Raw genomic sequence first — 22,654 nt, 5'->3', positions numbered from 1 at the left:
CAGGTATTCACAGAATCACAGAATGTCAGGGGATGGAAGGCACCTCTGAAGATCATTAAGTTCAACCCCCCTGCAAGAGCAGGACCAAAACTAGGGCAGGTCACTCAGAAATATATGTAGATGGGTCTTGAAAATCACCAGAGAAGGAGACTCCACAACCTCTCTGGGAGCCTGTTTCAGGTCTCTGTAACCCTTACAGTAAAGAAATTCTTCCTTGTGTTGAGGTTGAAGTTCCTGTGTTCTACCCTGAATCCATTGCCCCTCATCCTATCATGGGGCACAAGTGAGAAGAGGTTGTCCCTTCCTTCTTGATGCTCAGCCCTCATATATTTATACACATTGGTTAGAGCCCCTCTCACTCTTTTCCTCTGCAGACTAAAAAACCCCAGGTCTCTCAGCCATAAATAAGGCAGGTGTTCCAGTCCTTTATTCATCCTTGTGGCCCTCCATTGGATTCTCTCAAGTAAATCCTCATCCCTCTTCAACTGGGTAGCCCAGAACTGGATGGAATAATCTAGGTGAGGTCTCACTAGGGCAGAATAGTGGAGGAGGAGAACCTCCTTCCATTTGCTGGACACACTCTTCTTAATGTATTCCAGGATACCATTGGCCTTCTTGGCCACAAGGGCACATCGCTGTCCCATGGGTAACTTGTTGCCCACCAGGATTTCAAGGTCCTTTGCCATTGGGCTACTCTCTAGCAGATCACCTCCTAATAAATGCACCTGTACTGGTGCATTTTGGTGTATAGAATATTTGTTACAAGCAGAACTCTGCACTTCTTCTTGTTGAACCTCATTAGGTTCCTCTTGGCCCAGCTCTCTGGTCTGTCCAAATCTTGCTGGATGGCCACACAGCCTTCAGGTGAGCCAGTCAGTCCTCCCAGTTAAGTGTCATCAGAAAACTTGATGAGCAGACATTCTGCCCCACCATCAAGGTCACTGAGAAAGACGTTGAACAGGACTGGCCCCAGCACTGACCCCTGGGAGACTCCACTGGTCACAGGTCTCCAGCTGGACTCTGCACCATTGGTCACCACTCTTTGGGTTCTACTCTGTAGCCACTTATTAATCTGTCTCACTGGCCATTCTTCTATGCCACATTTCTTGAACTCATGAGGATGTTAGGGGGGACTGTGTCAAAAGCTTTGCTAAGGTCCAGGTAGACCACATCCGCTGGTCTCCATACATCTAGTAATTAAGTCACACCATCAAAGAAGGTTATCAGATTAGTCAAGCATGATTTTGGTAAATCCATGCTGACTACTCCTGATAACCATGTGCTTAGAGATGACCTCCAGAATGAGCTGCTCCGTCATTTTTCCAGGGATGGAGGTGAGGATGACTGGTCTGTAATTGCCTGGATCTTCCTTCTTCCCCTTTTTGAAGACTGGAGTGATGTTGTCCTCAGGCACCTCTCCTGTTTGCTAAGATCTCTCCAAAATGATGGAGAGTGGTAGTGCTATAGCATCAGCAGCTCTCTCAACACTCTTGGGTGCATCCAATCAGGGCCATGGACTTTTGTATATTCAATTTGCATCATTAAACTCTAACCCAGTCTTTATTGACCAGTGGAGAGTCTTCCCTCCTCCAGGCTTTCCATCTTTTATCCAAGGCCTGGAGATCACAAGGGCTGGACATAGGGATAAAGACTGAAGCAAAGCAGGCATTCAGCAACTCTGCCTTCTCTGCATCCTCTGATACCACAGCTCCTGCTCCATTCAGCAGTGGGCCCACATTTTCCCTATTCTTCCTTTTTTTTGGAGCAAGCTCTTCTCGTTTTCTTTTACTTCCTTTGCCAGTTATACTTCTAAGAGAGCTTTGGCTTTTCTGCTTGCCTTCCTATATACTCTTTGCTGGGATTGTGCCTGAATGATGTCCCTAAATAAAAACCCTACACTAGCATCACCAAACAGTGGTGAGGTTTTGGACACAGGTCTGTGCTGGGAACGTGATAATTAGAAAATAGAGGGGTATAAAGGAAAAGTGTCAGATAGTGTGTTTCTAAAGCATGGCAGATGTGGATCAAGGTGTTTTTTCTGCCTGCTGAGTCTTGTGCTATGTCAGCTTCTGAGTGCTGATGTTGCATGGGATGTGGGGAGTGAGAAGGATTCTCCACAGTCCTTTTGTTTTACCAGAATCAACACCCTCCCCAACATGCAGGGCAGCACTGCCACCTCTCCTGCTTTGCCCCTCTCTTTTGAATAATTTGTAAGCATCCCCCCTGGAACTCCTGTGGTGTGAGTCCCTCCACTGTGTTGCTGTGCTGGCAACTAAGTCACAATACTCCTTGGTGCGCAATGGCTTCCAGATCCTCCTCTTGCATGGATGGGTGTAGATGCACTTCAGTTGGGCTACTGGAGCTGCCACTTTTCTTAGTGGTGGAGCCCAAATTTCTCACTGATCATTCACAGGCACTTGGGTGGTTCCTAACCTGTCATTAATCCTTGTGTCCTTGCTGCCACATTTCTTGCACTCTCCTATGTCCAATGAAACTGCAGATGGAAGCGGGATGTTAGCACACAGTCCCTCAACCAATTTGTGCTGTCTTCAGGCTTCCCTCTTGTGCAGCCTGGTTTTATAAATCAAGTTAAAAGCTCTATTGCTGAGCCTTGTTAAATTCTGGGACAGAATCCTTTTCCCCCTTTGAGACAGGTGTATTCACCCTGCTTGTCACCAGCAGCCTGGTGTCATGGAATCTTAGCCACCAATCTTAACCAAAAAAATCCAAAATTACACCAGTGACACCAGGCTCAGAGCCAGGTATTGATCTGCTGTTCCGTTCCTCATCATTCCTAGTCACTCAAGGGATGATGGAAACCCCAAGTTATGCTTCTGATCCTTTAACCAGTTGTTCTAAATCCCTTAAGTTTCTCTTGATTTTCCTCCCCCTTCTTGAGCAACTTCATTGTTGCCTGCCTGAAAAGTTGTAAACCAGAGCAAGTAAGGGATGGAATGTGTATATAGCACACAGACACAGCAGAAACAAATGTAAAACATGAACTAGATATAAATGTGTTGTTTAATGAAGAGTTTCAAACAGCAAAAACAGTGTAATTTCAGTCATTTTGCAGTATTGTTCTACTCTTTTTGCAGCTAGACAATGTACCAGGCCTAAATTCCTTTTTTTTTTTTTTTTTTTTTTTTAACAATAATTCAACTAAAACACTATCTAAAGCAAATGAAAACAATAATTTATTTAACTCATACTAATTGAGTTCAAAAAGTTTTCATTAAATTTTCTTAGCTGACATGGTGAAGATAGAACAGCTGCATTATCTACTCAGAAAGGGGAGTTACAATGGAGGTTTAATTACAAGGTTTTATGGTAAAATATCAACATTTTTCCTGGGCTCCAGTCCTTATTATGTTTCATGTCTCATGCAAATTTTGCACTTCAGACAGGACAGGGTTCTTAGCAGTGTCTTTTCCAGTTTGGGATTGCTGAATATAAGGATAAGGGAATGAGCTGTTGTTAAGCTATAGTGAAAGAATGAAGTGAAAAGCATCACAGCCTTTTCCTTCTTCAGGGAATAAATCAGTGACAGGATTAAAAATATAAAGTTGATGGTGTAAATGAAGAAAAAGGACAGAACTGATTTCATGGCTTTGATATGGGCATCCACACTGACGTTCTTCCCTGACTTTGTCTGCATCCTGTGTTTGTGTCTCCAGAGAGAAAAGAGGAGAAGAAGGGCTGAAGAGATTACTGCTGCGAATGCAGTTGCATATGCAATGCCAGTGATAAAATAAAGAGGGAAAAGGTGTTGATCAGGTCTGATATTCAGATTCCACAAAGATCCTGTGCTGGTGCAATTTTTGTTGTCACAGATTGCTTCATCTACAATCATGTAGACAAAGACACTGATGCCAAGGGATACAAGGACTGAAGTCAACATCAGCCATGGCACGATCCTGTCAATTCTCACTTTCAGGTAGATGAAGAAGGTGTGCTGGAAATTTGCAATTTTGATACAGTAAAACACAGAAAGAATGGCAGAGATCCATAGGCTGGAAATGTTGAAAAAGCTTAGAGGAGCTGAAAATATTTGGATTTTCAGGTGAAAATACACACATGGGTAAATATTTTTTATAAAGGAACCTACCCATGCGATGCACAAATACCAAAACCGGGAGCATCCCAGAACAAGCAAGATCTTCTCATTAGAGTTCAAGCTTCTCTTTTTCACCCAAGCAACACAAAGCACAGAAACAATGAAAGCATTTATCCACATGCCAGCAAATGCCTGGGGTGTGATGATGGCCACTGCCACGGCATTGTACGTGGTGACATTAAATTTCCCTTGAGAGGAACAAGCTTCCATCCTCCAAGATGGGAAGGGGTGCTGCTGGGGTAGAAAACGAGGCTGTTGCTTCAGGGCTTCATGCAGGTTGGCAGCTGCTGTTCCCTGAGTGCCAGGTTTGGGAAGAGCTTTATAGAGCTGGTGCTGGTGGGGATTTTGGTGTTATTCCTATGCAAATAAGGACAGGTGGAAGAATTCAAATGTGCTGGGTATTCCCTTACCTGGTCTCAGTGTCAGTGCTCAGTGCTTCGTATTTGCATTTCCCTTCCAAAGAGCTGTGTTGAGTGATATGGACCATGCAGATGTTTTTGTGGCGTGATCCCTGTTGGGATGTAGTGATTGTGGCATGATAGATTGCTGCTGGGACTGAGGATCTGTGTTCTCCTGTCCCTTTGTCCTCTGAGATGCTCAAAGTCATTTGCTTAACAAATCACAGTCAGGGGGCTCTCTGTCCTCTCTCATCCCAGAGTCCAGAAGCTGCAGCAGCCCAAAAACCCAGATGCTGAAAACTGGGGATTGTTTATATCTTTCATTGGCCCCAAATTCCATGTTTGTTTTCTCATGCAGAGCCATGTAGAAGGTGAAGTGTGTTGCAGGCAAAGTAGGACTTTTATTAAAGGTTTAAGCTGAAGCATATAGAGGAAGAAGGAGATTAAGTCTGGAAAGCAGGAAATGTCTTTCCTGAGCCCATGCTCATTGGGCCCTATTTCTTCTTCTTGATTGTTCTGTGTCATGGCACTCACCATACTACACAACCTTTCTACACCATGCTACACAACCTTCCTCAGCACTGAGGGCAGACTAAGAGCCCTGTAGCTCCCTGGATCCTTCTTCTGGTGCTTCTTGTATATGTGTCACATTTGCTCCTGTCCAGTAAAGAGGGACCTACCTGGTGAGTCCAGACTCCTGGTAGATGGAAAGTGACTTGGTGAATACTTCTGCCCACTGATCTTACTACCAAAGACTGAGCACACAAAAGCATTAAGTACCTCAGCCTTTCCTCATAATTTTTCACTGTTTCGCATCATGTCCAATAAAGCAGGAAGATTCTCCTTAGCTCTCCTTTTGTTGCTAATATATTGGTAGAAACATTTTTTATTGTCTTCTACAGCAGTTGCCGCATCAAGTTGTAGTTGAGCTTTGACTCTTCTTATTTTCCCCATTCATAGTCTATGAAGTCTTTGTAGTCCACGAGCATTGCCTGACCCTTCTTCCAAAGCCCATAAACTCCTTTTTTCCCGAGTTCCCATCAAAGGTCTCTGTTCAGCCCAGTTGGTTTTTCTTCTCCACCAGCTCATGTCTCAGCACAAGGGGATGGCCTTCTCTTGTGTCTTTAAGATTCTTTTTTCAAAGAGCCTCAGGCCTTCCTGTTCTGCTTTGCCCTTCAGGACTGTGTCCCAAGAGACCCTGTCAACCCATCTCCTCCACAGGCAAAAGTGTCCCCTCCACAGGTCCGAGATGGCAGTTCTGCTGACTGAATTTTCAAGAATCAAATACTCTGTCATTTTGTGATTGCCATGCCCAAGCTGGCCTCAAGCACCACATCACCCACAAGTCCTTCTCTGTTAACAAGCAGCAGGGCCAGCAGGCTGTCTCCCTTGGCTGGGTCACTGCCAGCTGTGTCAGGACATTCTTTTCCACAAGAACTTTCCATAGTGAGACTTCTCCCTGCTGCTTAGGAAATATTTGGTCTTCTTCTTGATCCTGCCTGGGTGATCTGGGTGGCAGATTCCCACAGAGTTATCTGTCTGATTTGGGTTCCCACCATGTTATATGCTTCTTATCCATAAATGCTCAAGCTTATCATCACCACCATTAAGCTCTAACCAGTCACAATGCTCTCCAACATTCGGGGCTCCCTTGATGCCTCTCACTCTTTGCCTCTTACATCTGAATTTTTTGTACCCATCTACTGTGGCATTCCAGCAATGAGAGATATCCCAACAGCTTTCTGTGACTGCAAATAAACCTCAGTTTTCCTGCTGCACAAAAGATTCCAATTGTTTATTGCCTGTGCTGTTGTCACGGGTGTAGATGCATTTCAGTTGTGCAAGTGAAGATGCTGCCACCTCTCTACGGAGAGATGCCCTAATCCCTTCCTGATCATTCTCAGGTGTTTCTCTGCTTCCTAACCTATCAAAATCCCCTGTATACTTCCCCATCTTCTTTCTCCATAGTGAGATGGCAGACTGAAGGACCTCACTGCACTGGCACACTGTCCCCCAAACACTTGTGTGCCACCTGAGGCTTAGCTCTACTAAGCCTGGTTTTATGCCCTGTCCCTTCAAATCAGTTAAAAGCTCTATTGATGAGCCTCAATATCTCCTGGGCTAGAATCCTTTTCTCTATTTGAGACAGATGTACCCTGCATGTCACCACCAGGCCTGGTGTTATATGAACTTACACACAACCAAAAAACCATATCACACCAGTGACACCAAGCTCAGAGCCAGGTATTGATCTGCTGGCTCTTCCTGTTCCTTTCCTCATCATTGCCAGCAACTGGAGTGATAAAGAACACAACTTGTGCTTCTGATCCCTTAAGAAGTTTCTCAAGTCCCTCTTGATTGTCCTCAGACATCTTGGAGCAAAGTCATTGTTGCCTGCCTGAAAAACAATCATGGATAATAAAGTGAGGGCCCCTGGCAGTCAACAGATTTCCCTAAGAAGAGGGCCTGTCCTGCTTACTGGGCCTTCTGTTCCCTTCAAAAGGGATGGTCCTGAGAAAATGAGCTCTTGTCCTGTGGTGGAAGTGATTGGGATGTGGTGCTGAGGGATCGACTGCACTGAGCAGCAGCAGGGATGGAAGGGAGGTGTTGTTCTGCCTGTCCTTTAAAGCCTTTCACTGGGGAGACCTGTCCTAATGAGATGTTAAAATCTGCCTCCACTGGGGCATGGGATGGTGCAGTGTCTGCTGCTATGGAAGTGGGACTCAGTGCACTGAGTATCTTTTTCAGTATCTTATTTTTCAGTATCTGAAAAAATGCAGCTGCAGCCCAAGGCATTTCTGCACTGCAGTCTGTACATCAGGAGCCACCTCTGGTGAATAATGTTGGTCAATACCTTCAGATTGAAGTTATAAACCAAAGCAAAGCAGGGATACAGCTCATAATGTTGCAAAGCAAACAGGCACAGCAGACAAAAAAATGTATCACATAAAATAGTTACAAATGTGTTTTTAATTAATAGTTTAAATCATGAAGCATTAAACAATTTTAAACAGTTTGCAAAATTGCTCAGCCTGTTTTACAGCTAGTCCCTGTACCAGGTTTAAATAATTTTTGTTTTGACAATAATTCCAATCATATCATTACCTAAGTCAAATGACAATAATTGTTTATCTAACTCGTAGTAACTTCCAAAGAACTATAATGCCATTTGCCTAACTCAGATGTTGAAGACAGAACCCCTGTAACATTTACGCTTGCTGTGGAGTCTCCCTGGAGACATAAGTACTTGTTTTCTGACAGAAAATATCAAGATTCCTGGGCTCCAGCTCTTATTACGTTTCCTACCTCTTGCAAATCTTACACTTCATACACGTCAGGGTCCTGAGAAGTGTTTTTTCAAGCTTGGGATTGCTGAAAATCAGGATGAGGGAATGAACAGCTGGAAAAGAATGCTGAAAGAAAAAAATGAGAAACTTCACAACCTCTTGGTTCTTCATAGGATAAGTCAGCGTCAAGACCAAACATATAAAGTTGATGGTGTAAATGAAGAAGAAGGACAGAATGGATTTCATGGCTTTGATATGGGCATCCACACTGACGTTCTTCCCTGATTCTGTCTGCATCTTGCATTTGTGTCTCCAGAGAGAAAAGAGGAGGAGAAGGACAGAAAAGCTCACTGCTGAGAATGCCATGGCAAATACAAAGCCAGTGATTAAAATATACATGGAAAAAAGTTGATCAATTCTGATGCTATATTTCCAGATATGTCCAAGCGTGGTGCAATTGGTGTTATCACAGAGTGCTTCATCTATGATCTTGTAGACAAAGATGCCATAGCCCAGGGATACAAGGACTGAAGCCAACATCTGCCATGGCACGATCCTGTCAATTCTCACTTTCAGGTAGATGAAGAAGGTGTGCCGGAAATTTGCAATTTTGATACAGTAAAACACAGAAAGAATGGCAGAAACACACACATTGGAAATGTTGAAAAAGTCTTGAATTGGTAGAAGGAACAGGTATAGGGGGTAAACATACTTGCAAAAACGATAAATATTTTCAATAAAGGAAAATACCCAGGTGATGCACAAATAGAAAAATCGGGAGCATCCCAGGAAGAGCAAGATCTTCTCATTAGAATTAAAGCTTCTCTTTTTCCCCCAGGCAACACAAAGCACAGAAACAATGAAAGCATTTATCCACATGCCAGAAAATGTCTGGAGTGTGACGATGGCCACTGCCACGGCATTGTACGTGGTGACATTAAATTTCCCTTGAGAGGAGCAAGCTTCCATCCTCCAAGATGGGTAGGGGTGCTGGTGTAGAAAAAGAGGTTGTTGCTCCAGAGATTATCTCAGGTTGGCAGCTGCTGTTCCCTGAGTGCCAGGTATGGAAAGAGGAGCTTTATAGAGCTGGTGCTGGTGGGGATTTTGGTGCTGCTCCTATTCAAAACAGGACAGGTGGAAGAATTCAAATGTGCTGCCTATATTCCCTTGCCTGGTCTCAGAGTCAGTCCTCAGTATTTAAATTTCCCTTCCAAAGAGCTGTGTTGGTTGACACAAACCATGCAGATATTTTTGTGGGGTGATCCCTCTTGGGATGTAGTGATTGTGGCATGATAGATTGCTGCTGGGATTCAGGACCTGTGTTCTCCTTTCCCTTTGTCCTCTGAGATGCTCAAAGTGGTGTGCTAGGCAAAGCACAGTCAGGGGGCTCTCTGTCCTCTTTCATCAGCATTCCAAAAAACCAGATGCTGAAAACTGGGGATTGTTTATATCTTTCATTGGCCCCAAATTCCATGTTTGTTTTCTCATGCCACAGGGTTGGTTCAGAGTGTTGCAGGCAAAGTAGGACTTTTATTAAATGTTTAAGCTGAAGCATATAGAGGAAAAGGGCAAAGATAACTGTGAGTCCCTGTGGCAGGGTTCAAAACTCATCTGTTACAAAAGTAAAGTGCTTTAGGGATGGGGCCATTCTGGGTTACTGCCACAATGAAGTACCCTCAAGATTCTAAAGTTTTTAAAGACATGAATTATTATTTTTTTTTAATAGGCACGTTGTGTTAAGCTCTGTGGGGCATGCAATGCCTTTGGACTTTTTTTTGTACTGGACCTTGCACAGAGGGACCATGATGACTAATTAGATCTTGGTTGATGCTGTGTGGTAATCAGGAAAAATAGAAACAAAAAAAAAAAACATTTCAGAGAAAAGCTCAGGTGAGTCAGGAGAGTGATCAAGCAGAGTATTGAATCATGAGAGGAATCTGAGTTGACCTTTGAAGACTACTATGTGAGCAGAACTGAGAGGACCAGAAGGACTTAAAGCTCCCTCCTGTGTGAGAAAAATCACAAATGTTTTATAGATCTGGTTCATAATTTATGAATTATATTGCATGGGCAGTAGGGAGTGAGAAGGGTTTTCCAGATGAGATTTTTATGATCTCTCTTCACTGGCTCATGGGATCATAGATTCATAGCATTTTTTGGTTGAAGAAAATCATTAAGATCATGAAGTTCAACCCTTTACTCAGCACTGCCAAGACCACCAGTAAACCATGTCAATATGCACCACAGCTACACGTTTATTAAGTATCTCCAGGAATGGTGACTCAACCACTTCCCTGGGCAGCCTCTCCCAGTGCCTGACAGCACTTTCAGTGAAAACATTTTTCCTAATATCCAGTTCTTTGGGCCCAAGCATCCAGCCAATATTTTACCCAACAAAGCATGCACCCCTCCAAGCCATGACCATATTGTTTCATTACTAAAGTTTAGGGAGACAACATCCTCAGTCCCTCCCTCACCCACTAAGCACATCACCTTGACACAGAAGGGGATTAACTTTGGAAAGCACAAAATGCCTTTCCTGAAACCACACTGACTGGGCCTCAGTTTCCAGAAATATCATGATGTTCTGCAATTGGTGTTGTCACAGAGAGCTTCATAAACAAAGATACTAAAGCCTAGGGATAAAAGGACTGAATACAACATCAGCCATGGCACGATCCTGTCAATTTTCACTTTCAGGTAGATGAAGATGTGCTGGAAATCTGCCCTTTTGATACAGTAAAACACAGAAAGAAAGACAGACACAAACAACAAATTGGAAACATCGAAAAAGCCTTCAATACTTGCAAATAGTTTTGGTATGTGGTGAAGATACATGCAAAAAGGATAAATTTCTTTAATAAAGGAATCTACTCGTAATGCACAAATAACAAAACTTGGGGCATAACAGGAAGAGCAAGATCTTCTCATTAGTGTTAAAGCTTCTCTTTTTCACCCAAGCAACACAAAGCACAGAAACAATGAAAGTATTTATCCACATGCCAGCAAATGCCTGGGGTGTGATGATGGCCACTGCCATGGCATTGTATGTGGTGACATTAAATTTCCCTGGAGAGGAACAAGCTTCCATCCTCCAAGATGGGTAATGGTGCTGGGGTAGAAAAGGAGGTTGTTGCTCCAAGGATTAGCAGAAGTTGGCAGCTGCTGTTCCCTGAGTGCCAGGTATGGAAAGAGGAGCTTTATAGAGCTGGTGCTGGTGGGGATTTTGGTGCTGCTCCTATTTTTCTGAGTTTCCACCAAAGCATTTTGTTCAGCCCAGACAGTCTTCTTCTCCCCCTTTTGTATGTCTTTGTTCCACAAAGAAGCCTTTCATGTTAAGCTTTACACAATCACAATCCTTTCCAACATTCAGGGCTCCCTTGATGCCTCCCCCTCTGTCTCCTATTCTCGAATCATTTATATCCATCTACTGTGGCACTCCAGAAATGAGAGATATCCCAACAGCTCTCTTTGATGGTATCTAAATATCAGTTTATATCAGTTTTCTTTTTTTTTTTTAATATCAGTTTTCCTGCTGCTCAGTGCCTTGCAGATCCTCCTGTTTGTTGCCCATGCTCTGTGATCAAGATTTTAGATGCATTTCAGTCGCTCAGTTGAAGATGTTGCCACCTTAATAAGGGGAGAAGACCTAATTCCAACCTGATCATTCTCAGGTGCTTTTCTGGTTCCTAACCCATCAATATCCCCTGTGTCTTTTCTGCCACATGGCTCTCCATCTTCTTCCTCCAGTGAGATGGCAGACTGAAGGACCTCACTGGCACTCTGTCCCCCAAACACTGGTGTGCTGCCCTGAGGCTTAGATCTACCAAGCTTGGTTTTATGCCCTCCCTCTTCAAATCTAGTAAAATCTCTATTTAGGAGTCTTAATAACTCATGGGCTAGAATCCTTTTCTCTATTTGTGATAGATGTACCCTGCATGTCACCAGCAGGCCTTGTGTCAAGTAAACTGACCAAGAATTAAAAAATGCAAAATTGTGCCAGGGACTTGAGGCTCTGAGCCAGGTATTGTTTTGCTGCCTCTTCCTGTTCCTTTCCTCATAATTGCCAGGAATAGAGAAGAACACAGATTGTGATTGTAATCCTTCAACCAGTTGTCCCAAAGCCCTTAAGTCTCTCTTAGTTGTCCTCAGATTTCTTGGAGCAACATCATTGTTGCCTACCTGAAAAACAATCATGGATAATAATGTAACCTGGGCCCCTGGGAGTCAACAGATTTCCCTAGAAAGAGGGTAAGGGGGTTTGTCCTGCTTACTGGGCCTTCTGTTCCCTTCAAAAGGGATGGTCCTGAGAAAATGAGCTGTTGTCCTGTTGTGGAAGTGATTGGGATGTGGTGCTGAGGGATCGACTGCACTGAGCAGCAGCAGGGAAGGGAGGGAGCTGTGGTTGTGCCTGTCCTTTAAAACCTTCAACCTTCTAACCTCTAAAACCTTCAACCTGGGGAGATGTGTCCAGAGGAGACGTTAAAGTCTCCTTTCACTGGGACATCCAGTTGCAGCCAGAGGCGTTTCTGCACTGCAGTCTGTACATCAGGAACCACCTCTGGTGAATCCTGGTGATCAATACCTTCAGACAGAAGTCATAAACCAAGGCAAGGCAGGGATACAGCTCATAATAATGGAAAGCAAACAGGCACAGCAGAAAAAAGCTAACACACAAAACTGATACAAATGTGGTTTTTAATTTGGTAGTTTCAGTTAATGAAGAACAAAGCATTCTTAGGCTGTTTGCAGTATTGTTTTTCCTCTTTCACATCTATCCAGTGTACCAGTTCTAAATAACTTTGCTTTTACAATAATTCAACTCAAATAATTATCTAAAGCAAATGACAATAATAATTATTTTGACTCATGCAATCTCAGTCCAAAGCATTTAATTAAAGTTTTCTTAATTCAGATGTTGAAGACAGAACATCTGTACCACCTAGAGCGGTCCCACTTGTTGTGAAGTGTCACTAGAGATTAAAGTACTTGTTTTTAACATAAAATATCAACATTTTTCCTAGAATGCAGCTTCATTTTCTGTTCAAACCTTATATAAAATTTGAAGATAGAACAACTATATCATCTACAATGTCAGGTGAGTTGATTTGAGATTAAAATACCTGTTTCTTATTATATAATATCAACTTTTTTTTTTTTTTCCCAGGCTTCAGCTCTTACTGTATTTCCTAATTCTTGCAGATCTTGCACTTTGCACAGGACAGGGTCCTTAGCAGTGTCTTTTCCAGTTTGGGATTGCTGAAAACCAGGATAATGGAATGAACAGCTGGAAAAGCATGCTGAAGTAATGAAATGAAATATGGCACACCAGATCCTCTCTTGATCCTGTAAATCAGTGACAGGATTAAACATACAAAGTTGATGCTGTAAATTAACAAAAAGGAGATAATTGACTTCACAGCTTTGATATGGGCATCCACGCTGACGTTCTTCCCTGACTTTGTCTGCATTTTACATTTGTGTTTCCAGAGAGAGAAAAGGAGGAGAAGGGCAGAAGAAATTACTGCTATGAATGCAGTCGCGTATGCAAAGCCACTGAGAAAAAAAAGAGTGAAAATATATTGACTAATTCCCATCCTCTGCTTCCAGAAATTTCCCGGTGTGGTGCAGTTGCTTTTCTCACAGATGACTTCATCCATCACCTCATAGACATAGATGCCATAGCTCAGGGATACAAGGACTGAAGTCAACATCAGCCATGGCACGATCCTGTCAACTCTCACTTTCAGGTAGATGAAGAAGGTGTGCCGGAAATTTGCAATTTTGATGCAGTAAAACACAAAAAGAAAGGCAGAGACCCATAAGTTGGAAAAGTTGAAGAGGCTCTGAATTCCTAAAAATATCTGGAGTATGGGAGAAACATCTAAGCACGAGGGGTAAATACGTTCAAGAAAAGTAAATACCCAGGTGATGCATGAATACCAAAACCGGGAGCATCCCAGAACGAGCAAGATCTTCTCATTAGAATTAAAGCTTCTCTTTTTCCCCCAGGCAACACAAAGCACAGAAACAATGAAAGCATTTATCCACATTCCAGCAAATGTCTGAAGTGTGATGATGGCCATTGCCACGGCATTGTACGTGGTGACATTCAATTTCTCTGGAGAGGAGCAAGCTTCCATCCTCCAAGATGGGTAAGGGTGCTGGTGTAGAAAAAGAGGTTGTTGCTCCAGAGATTATCTCAGGTTGGCAGCTGCTGTTCCCTGAGTGCCAGGTATGGAAAGAGGAGCTTTATAGAGCTGGTGCTGGTGGGGATTTTGGTGCTGCTCCTATTCAAAGCAGAGCAGGTGGAAGAATTCAAATGTGCTGGGTATTCCCTTACCTGGTCTCAGAGTCAGTCTTCAGTATTTACATTTCCCTTCCAAAGCACTGTGTTGGTTGACACAGACCATGCAGATGATTTTCAGAGTCCTATGTTCACAAAACTATGTTTTGATGGGCTGATAGTGCCAGGATTGTTTGTTGGTGGTTTTCAGGATCTGGGGTCTCCTCACCCTTCATCACCTCTGAAACATCCATGGAGTGATGTACTCAACAAAGCACTGTCAGGGGAGTCACTGTCCTCTTTCATCCAGACTTTATTCTCCAGACTCTTTCCTGGCTCTGTTGTCCATCTCTGGACACATTCCAGCACCATAATGTTATTCTTGTAGTGTGAGACTGAAAACTGAACATCTGAGTCACCTGTGCTGACCTCAGTGGCCACAATTAATTCCTTGTTGCTGGTCACCACACTATTTCTGATACAACCCAGGATGTTCTTGGCCTTCATGGCCACCTGGGCACTCTCTGGCTCATCCTGAGGCACTGTCTCATATTGGGCCAGCTGTTGAACAGCACCCTGGGTTGGGTTATTGTGGTGTGGGTTTTGGTAGCAGAAGAAAGGGCCCATTGGTGGCTCCTGTGAAAACATGTTGAAATCTTTCCTCTGTCCAAAATCTGGCCCAACTCAGCTCAGGGAGAGCCCATTAATCATCTCTGTGATTGTCATGGTTTAATGCTGGGCAATTAAATGAATAGCAGAGGCTTCCCATAAATCCCCCTCCCTGATAAAGAAAGGAGAGAGAATAAGGGAGAGAGACTGATGGGTTGGAAACTAAACTACACAGCTTTAATGAAACAGTGATGATAAATAGGAAAAATTACTAAATATATACAAATATACAGAAGAAGGATACCAGGTTCCTCTCCCCTTCCCCCCAATAACTCTCACGTCACCACTGAGGCTGTAGGGCAGCTCTGGGAAAGTCCAGGCTGGAATCCTGGGGTCAGCAGCAGTTGGGAGCTGGAGGCAGGAACACACAGATTCAGGCTGGCATGGATCAGGAGCACAGGCAGAGGAATGGATGGAATCCTCCCAGGATGCCAAAACAAACAGGGACAGGTGAAGAAGGTAAAAGGCCAAAGGTAGGAAGAAGGCAGAAGGGGTTTGACCCTCATGATCCCTCAAACTTATACTGAGTATGACTATATGGGATGGAATACTCTGTGTGGTCAATTTTAGTTGTTTATCTTGTCCACTCCCCCCTAAAGGAGGGTTGCAGGGGTGACCTCATACTCCTTTTCTCTTTCTGGAGCATACGATGTTCCTCAGAACCAAGCAGTGTCCTTGGTTCTGCAGAGCATTCTCCAGCCATTACTATAAACATCAAGTGTGATCAGTCCCAGAAGCAGACACTGGCTGAGAAACTTGCTGTTAATTTCAGCAAGTGCAGCTATTTACAAAAGATTTAGCTGAAAGCAAAATTACAAGACAGAAAATTCACTCTATCCTGACCCAAACCAGGACAGCAGTTAATATATTCAAGAAAGGAAAAAAAATTGCTATAAGACCTCAGGGCAGAGGAGAGGGGAAGGCAAGAGAGCAGCTCAGGGGTGAGAGCAATAGAACAATACCCAAGCAGAGATACCAGGGCCAGCAAGGAAAGAGGGGGAAGAGGTTCCCAAACAGAGGTTCCCCTGCAGCCTGTGCTGGGATGGGAGCTGTTCCCCCATGGAGGAGCACTGTGGAGCAGTCTGTGGAGCAGCATGGTGGAGCAGATGTGGACCTGAGGTCATGGAGGATCCTCTGCTAGGAGAGGTGCCTGTTCCTACAGCAGGCCATGATTCTGTGGGCAGGAGAAATCTGTTCCTGAGGGGCTGCACCTCTTGGGAGGGACTCATGTCATAGGGGTTTATGAAGGGCTCTGTCCCGTGGGAGGGATCCCGTGGACTGGGAAGTCCATTCCTTGTTCCTCTGTTCTGCTGTGAGGGAGGAGGTAGAACTATCAGGAGCAAGGTAACTTGGACCCAGGAAGAAAGGAGTGGTTGGTTAAGCCATGGAAGCTCTGAGATTTGTTTACTCTTTACCCTGTGTGCATCTGATTATTGATAAACTAAACAGATTTTTTTCCCAAGTTGACCCTGTTTTTCCTGTGGCCAAAATTAGTGAGTGAAATCCTTCTAGACCTTGTCTTGACCCACAAGCTCCTAGCTGGATTTTCTCCATCCCAGTGTGGGGAGGGGTGAGTGAGTGGCTGCCAGGTTTTGTTACCAGCTGGGTCTAAACCATTACAGACCCCCAAGTCCTTTTCCCTTGGGCAGCTTTCCAGACACTCTTCCCCAAGCCAGCATTGCATGGAGTTATTGTGACCCAGGACTCAGCCATGTTATCCAATTGCCCTCAGCCCATCAATCCAGCCTGTCCACATCCCTCTTTAGAGTCTTCCTACTGTGCTTATAAACCTGAATTATAAGTGAAAGTCCACAAAGAAGGGGGAGTTTCTTGGAGAAAAAGCAGGACTTTCTTTTCTGTACATCTGTGCAAACCACATCAGGTTCAGTAAAGCCAAGTTTAAGGTCCCTCAACTATTTTGAGGCAATGTCAAGCTTAGAGATTTGGCAGAGAATGAGTTGAGAACTGTTTTTAGGGGTAGGGCCAGGGGGTGTTGATTTATTATGAAGTGTAAGTACCTTCCTCCCTGCTACAGGGTTTCAGGGCAATGCCTTGAGGGACTTTTGGTTTCCTTGCCTTGCTTGATAGCTGCTTTGTGCTCTGGTGTAGATTTCCTACCATTCTGATGACAGAAAACACAGGGCTATTTTTTGTGGGTCTCTGTTATTTCTCTCCTGATGTATGTGAGCAGAATATAACCCATTTCCAGAAAAAACATGTCTGAAGATGAACCCTCTGTGCTGGGATTGTTTGAAAAGTTGGATGTTTTATTGTGTCAGTGGTTATTTGATTGATTGTTTGCAGGCAGTTGCTTTATAAAGCAAGAGGGATTGGCTGGTGTGACAGCCTGATAAATTGTGTGGGTTTTGAAAATCACATGCTGTAGTTCTTGATATGTTACTCTGGCCTAAATTGTTGGTTGTCTCATTTCAGAAACAGGAAGGAGCTTTTTTAAGGTGATATTATTTTATGTGCTGCTGACCTAAACCAACATCAGTGAGAGTCTAGATTTGGCTTAAAATGTTACCATGAGCACATTGATCTTGTTTACACTTGGGGATAGATGTTCTGAGGAACAGCTCCTACACATGGAAATTTCCCATCCTCTTTTCCTTGGCCCATAGCTTGGGTAGTAAGGCTTTCTATGGTGGTATCATTGTATTATTTTATTAAATATACTCTGGTTTTGTCCAGCAGTCTGGGTTATTCTGCATTAATTCCCTTGTTAGTGTTGGCCAGACAGAGCAATGTAACTCTGCCCCAGCATGTGTTCTTTTCATTGTAACCCCAGTGACCAGTCAGATGCTGATGTTCAGCCAGTTTAAAAAATACCAGTGTATCTGGCTGAGATCTCTAACTAATGAACTCAGGAAATCCTAATCTCAAGAACAGGCATCTTCATCTACTGCACCCTCCATGCCTTATCTCTTCTTGACAGTCCCAGCTCAGTGCAGGCAGAAAGGAAATGCAGATATTTTATAAGCTACAGGGCATTCCCCGTTTTTTTGTTTTTTTGTTTTTTTTTTTTCTTTTAATTTTAAGCACTATTTTAAATTTTGAACAATTTAGGGTTAAAGACTAATCATAAAACAGTCATAAAATCCTATGGATCCCTCCTGTGCTTACTAGCCCTGGGCTCAAAATTTACAGTCCTTTAAATTATACAATAACATGCCAAAAACTACCCACCTAAACCTGAGTGATTACCTAGGTGTCCAAACACCTGTGTGTTTGTTTCAGCACTACCAAGCTGTTAAATTTATTATCCCTCCCTCTGGCTTCTACCAGAATTACTCCAGCCAGGGAATTCTCATATCAGCCTTCTTCTCTTCTATTCAGGTACATGTTTTTATACATGCTCATATTTTTAATACACACTATATACACTTCTTAGCTAGAATTACAGATATTTATTATATTGTAAAGCAGAACAATTATTTTGTTACCCTCTGCTGTGTGTTTCATGTCTGAATGCTAAAGGTGTTATCCTGATAGTGTCCCTCTGGGAATCCAGTGCAGATCCACCCTTGGGGGCATGGAGAGTGGTGCACAGCATTTTTTGTGAAACTATTACTTATAATTTTTTTTTTTTTATATTTTATATATATATGTATATATTTATATATTTTTTTATATTTTTTAAATCACACAGTAATGAATAGGTAGTGGGGAGAGGGCCCACAGGGGTGGCTTCTCTGAGAAGCTGCTGGAAACTTCCCCAGATCCCTTGGGTGGCGTCACCTTTAGTCAAGGCTGAGCCCATCAGCAAAGGTGATAACACCTTTATGATTAAGGTATCTTAAAAGGGGAAAAGGAAACTCCCAAAAGACCTGCAGGGGAGGGAAGAGGGGGATGTGGAAGAAATACCTGAGCAGATACCAAGGACTTTGACTCTCTGCACCAAAAAAAAGGACTCATGTCAGAGGGGTTTGTGAAGGACTCTCTCCCATGGGAGGGACCCCACACTGGAGAAGGGAAGAGTGTGAGGAGTTCTACCCCTAAGGATGAAAGATTGGGAAAGACAAGGTGTGACAAACTGCTCATCAGCCCCATTCCCTGTCCCACTGTGCTTCTGAGGGAGAAGAGGTAGAGAAATTGTGAGTGGAAGAAAGAAGGGGTAGGGGAAGATGTTTTTAGGATTTGATTTTGTTTCTCATGGCCCTGACCTAATTTGATTGGCAATAAATTAAATGGTGCAAAAAGGACCAAACCACTGAATAGCAATTAAAGCCATTTCTGTGGAGCTTGTTCCCAGGGAGGAGAGACCAAGAGATGGCTTTTGGCAGGAAAAGATCATGTTTGCTGCCCAGTGCTTTCTTTGGTTAGAGTCTGGAGATCCTGAGGATAAACCACATTGCAAGATGAGGGGTTGAGCCTGTTCTCATCACAGGTGGGGTTTGAGAGGACAGGTGTGCACCCAGTAAAAGCCACAATGAAAAAACCCAGCATTTAGAAAACCCTCCAAGCAGGGAGCAAAATGAACTGGGAGAGGGGGGGGGGTGGTGGTGTTGTTTAAGTCCTGTCCTTGGCAATCTCATTTCTGAAGGAATGAGTCTGGCTGTTGTTTGAGAGGTTGTTTGCCTGTGGTTTGCTGACTGTGTAAAGGCTGTGGGTGTGTGACAGAGCATGTGGCTGGGGAGCTGATAGCAGCTTCCTGCCACTTGTGACCAGTGACAGACAATTAACTGCTTAGTGGGAAAGAAGGGGAAGAAAAATGTTTCAAACCCAAGCAGTCAGCCTTCATGAGTTTCCTGAGAGCAGTTATTGAAAAATAAGCAGTTTCTTGGGTATTTGTAGGGTTGCTTCCTGCAGAAGGCCAGCAGTGCCCATGGGAGTGAATCCAAGCACAGGTATGCAGCTGTAAGCAGCAGTAAAGCTCAGAGTGGCACCAGGAGGCAATTTCAGAGTTGTTATTTTCTACATGGTCTCTACTATTCATATGAGTCAGCTTCCAGACAGACAGAAATCTGCAAACACATAGATGCAGCCACAGGGTACTTGGAAATGCCCCCATGTGATGTAACTTGAAAATGTCCTTGCTGCCTGGGCAGAGATTTCCTATAGAGAGGGGATGTTGGCAAGGTGTTAGGTGAAGCTGATGCACCTGCTTGGTCTCCTTCAAGAAGCTGATTTAAAATTGGAATATACAGAAAAAGGGCTGATGTGGATGATGAGAGTAGAAGGAAAATCAGCCTTTGTAACCAGAAAGATCAAAAACTCAGAGCAGGTATCACTCTGGCCCACAGATAGAATTACAGACTAACTGCAAAAGAAAGGAAATCTATCAGCTGCAATATTTGTCAGGACTGTGTGCAGCTGCCTTGTGCTGCCAAAGGGAGCAGGAAAGGGGAAGAAGGAGGAAAAGAGCTTTCTGGTTCATCCTGGTAGGGCTACATCCCTCTGAACAGGCCAAAGGGACTGCACATGCCCATCCCCTGTGATACATGGATCTCACATGGCTGTGTTCATCTTACCTCATGTCAGGGACCCAAAAATGAACTTTCTAGACTCCTTGGTGGGTCATTTGAGGCCAACGGGTACCTCTGGGGAGTAGCTGATCTCATTCCATTATAGTTGTGGTGAACTGCTCTTCTGATGTACTGAGCTCCACCAGCTGCAAAGGAATCCATCCCTGATGGTTAAGGTAGGAGGGGTGAATGCTATCATCCTTCTGAAGTGAGTTTCCTTTGGAAAATGTCAGTGCCTGGAAAGTGAAAACACTTGGTCCAAGTAAATAATCATTAAACCAGACCTGACCCTGGTGTAGGGGTCAGAGCACTTGTATCAGATAGGAGAGGACAGTTTAGATAATCCAGACTCATCTCACACACCTGGGGGCTGTGAACACCAGGCTGTGACCTATCCTGGCAGAAGGATTTCTCCCTTGCTCTTCCTGAGAAAAACAAAACAGCAATGTCCTGGTTTGGGCCAGGATAAAGGTAATTTTCTATTTTGTAATTTTGCTTTCAGCTAAGTCTCTCAGAAGTAGCTGCACTTGCTGAAATTAACAGCAAGTTTCTCAGCCAGTGTCTGCTTTGAGGACTGATAACACTCCATGGTTATAGTTACAGCTGGAGATTGGTGTGCAGAGCCAACACTGCTCAGCTCTGAGGAAAGTTTTACCCTTCAGAAGGACAAAAGGAGTAAAAAGGTCACACCTGCAAACCCTCCCTTAGGGAGGAGTGGGCAAGATAATGACCAAAATTGACCACACAGAGTATTCCATCCCATACACCTCATACTCAGTATAAATTTGAGGGATCAAGAGGGTCAAACCCCTTCCTACTTCCCCTTCTTTGCCTGTCCCTGTTTGCTCCAGCATCCTGGGAGGATTCCATCCATTCCTCTGCCTGTGCTCCTGATCCATGCCAGCCTGGATCTGTGTGTTCCTGCCTCCAGCTCCCAACTGCTGCTGACCCCAGGATTCCAGCCTGGACTTTCCCAGGGCTGCCCTGCAGCCTCGGTGGTGATGTGAGAGTTACTGGGGGAAAGGGGAGAGGAACCTGGTATCCTTCTTCTGTATATTTGTATATACTTAGTAATTTTTCCTATTTATCATCACTGTTTCATTAAAGCTGTGTAGTTTAGTTTCCAACCCATCAGTCTCTCTCCCTTGTTCTTTCTCCTTTCTTTATCAGGAAGGCGAGGGGATTAATAGTATCTGTCATTCAGTTGAATTGCTGGGCCAGTGTTAAACCATGACAAACAAAACCAAACAAATGAAAAAACCCCACACAAAGTTCTGTTTTTCATTCTAGCAGAGAATGGAGAAACTTTTGAAACAGCATGGACTTTGGCAAGGTGGGAAAGCTGCTTCCCATTAATGCTTAACCAGGAAGCTGTGCTGCCTGATAAAATTGCAGAGGCCGTTTCTGTCAATGGCATTGCTTCTGAGTCCTTTTTAGCAATAAGAAGAGAATCTGAGGCCTCTTTGTACCTTCCCTGATAGTTCTTTGTACTGGGAGTAATTCACTGGGGGAAATACAATCCTGCTGGGTCATTTGGGTGCCAGTGGACTCAAAAGTGTTTGCAGCTGCCAGGTGAAATTGTAGTTAAAATATTGAAAGACTTTTTCTGAGACTCACTTAGTCTCCAATTCATTGTAGACTGGTTCAGCTTCATTTCTAAACATTAAATCTAACGTGGTCACCTTTATAAGGTTCCAGTCCCTGCATTTGAATATGAATTTTGATTCTAAAAACTCAGGGGCAGTATTATATTGCCCTCTGATGTAAGCTTGGAAGCTGTCTCTATATAACCACTAAGGGTCTGCCCCATGGGTCCCACTTCTCCACAAGCTTTTCCACCTTCTCATCTCCAGCCATTTTTCAGCTCGTCTCTGACTCAACTCCTTTCCTCTCGTCTCAGTCTCCCTCCAGCTCAGTAGCCCCAGAATTCCCTGATAAGCTTGAGAAAGACCCAGGCTGGAGCTCTATTCATGCCTACAACTCCCTGTCCTTCCAGTTTCCCCTCCCACCTCCTTTTCTGGGTGCTGCTACAGCCTCTGGAGATATTAGAACAAGTTGTGTTTGCTTCCTTTCTTGCCCCTGGAATCAGCCTAAAAATCATCCTGAAGTACATAACAGAACTTGACTATATGCTCCATGAATAATGAATATGTTAAATTGCATTATTGTGACATCAGGGGGCTGCATAAGCATTATCCTCTGTAAACTCAAATATATACCTACAGAGTGATTTATTTTTAGACATCCTCTTTAGTTTCTTGGGTTTTTTTTAACTTAAGGGGATTAAAACCCAAGTGTTCTTCAGACTACTCAAGCTCTGTGTGTTGTGCTGTGCTGTGTATGGGTAGCACACTCATACTGTAAATAAAAGAAATTCAATTTAATATTAAAAAGCTAGGTTTTTCCTACCTAATGGCTGAACATAGAGGGGA

General features: G+C 43.7%; 4 protein-coding genes across 4 annotated transcripts in view; 1 reads left to right on the top strand and 3 right to left on the bottom strand.

The window, feature by feature from the left end:
- The window catches only part of MEP1A (meprin A subunit alpha), a 93,367-nt gene that overhangs the window by 54,808 nt on the left and 15,905 nt on the right, over positions 1 to 22,654 (top strand). The gene's annotated exons all lie outside the window — the stretch shown is intronic.
- LOC139795574 (taste receptor type 2 member 7-like) lies at positions 3,278 to 4,324 on the bottom strand. Its single transcript, XM_071742500.1, has one exon. The coding sequence runs from the start codon at positions 4,322 to 4,324 to the stop codon at positions 3,365 to 3,367; it is 960 nt and encodes a 319-aa protein (XP_071598601.1). The 3' UTR covers positions 3,278 to 3,364.
- Positions 7,690 to 9,283, bottom strand: LOC139795573 (taste receptor type 2 member 2-like). Its single transcript, XM_071742499.1, has one exon. The coding sequence runs from the start codon at positions 8,766 to 8,768 to the stop codon at positions 7,815 to 7,817; it is 954 nt and encodes a 317-aa protein (XP_071598600.1). The 5' UTR covers positions 8,769 to 9,283; the 3' UTR covers positions 7,690 to 7,814.
- LOC139795572 (taste receptor type 2 member 9-like) lies at positions 12,526 to 14,464 on the bottom strand. Its single transcript, XM_071742498.1, has one exon. It carries the CDS (start codon positions 13,940 to 13,942, stop codon positions 12,989 to 12,991), a length of 954 nt encoding a protein of 317 aa, XP_071598599.1. The 5' UTR covers positions 13,943 to 14,464; the 3' UTR covers positions 12,526 to 12,988.

Source organism: Heliangelus exortis, chromosome 3, assembly GCF_036169615.1.
Source record: "Heliangelus exortis chromosome 3, bHelExo1.hap1, whole genome shotgun sequence".
Classification (NCBI taxonomy): domain Eukaryota; kingdom Metazoa; phylum Chordata; class Aves; order Apodiformes; family Trochilidae; genus Heliangelus; species Heliangelus exortis.
The sequence above is the reverse complement of the archived record's forward strand: the minus strand, read 5'-3'. Positions and strand labels throughout refer to the sequence as shown.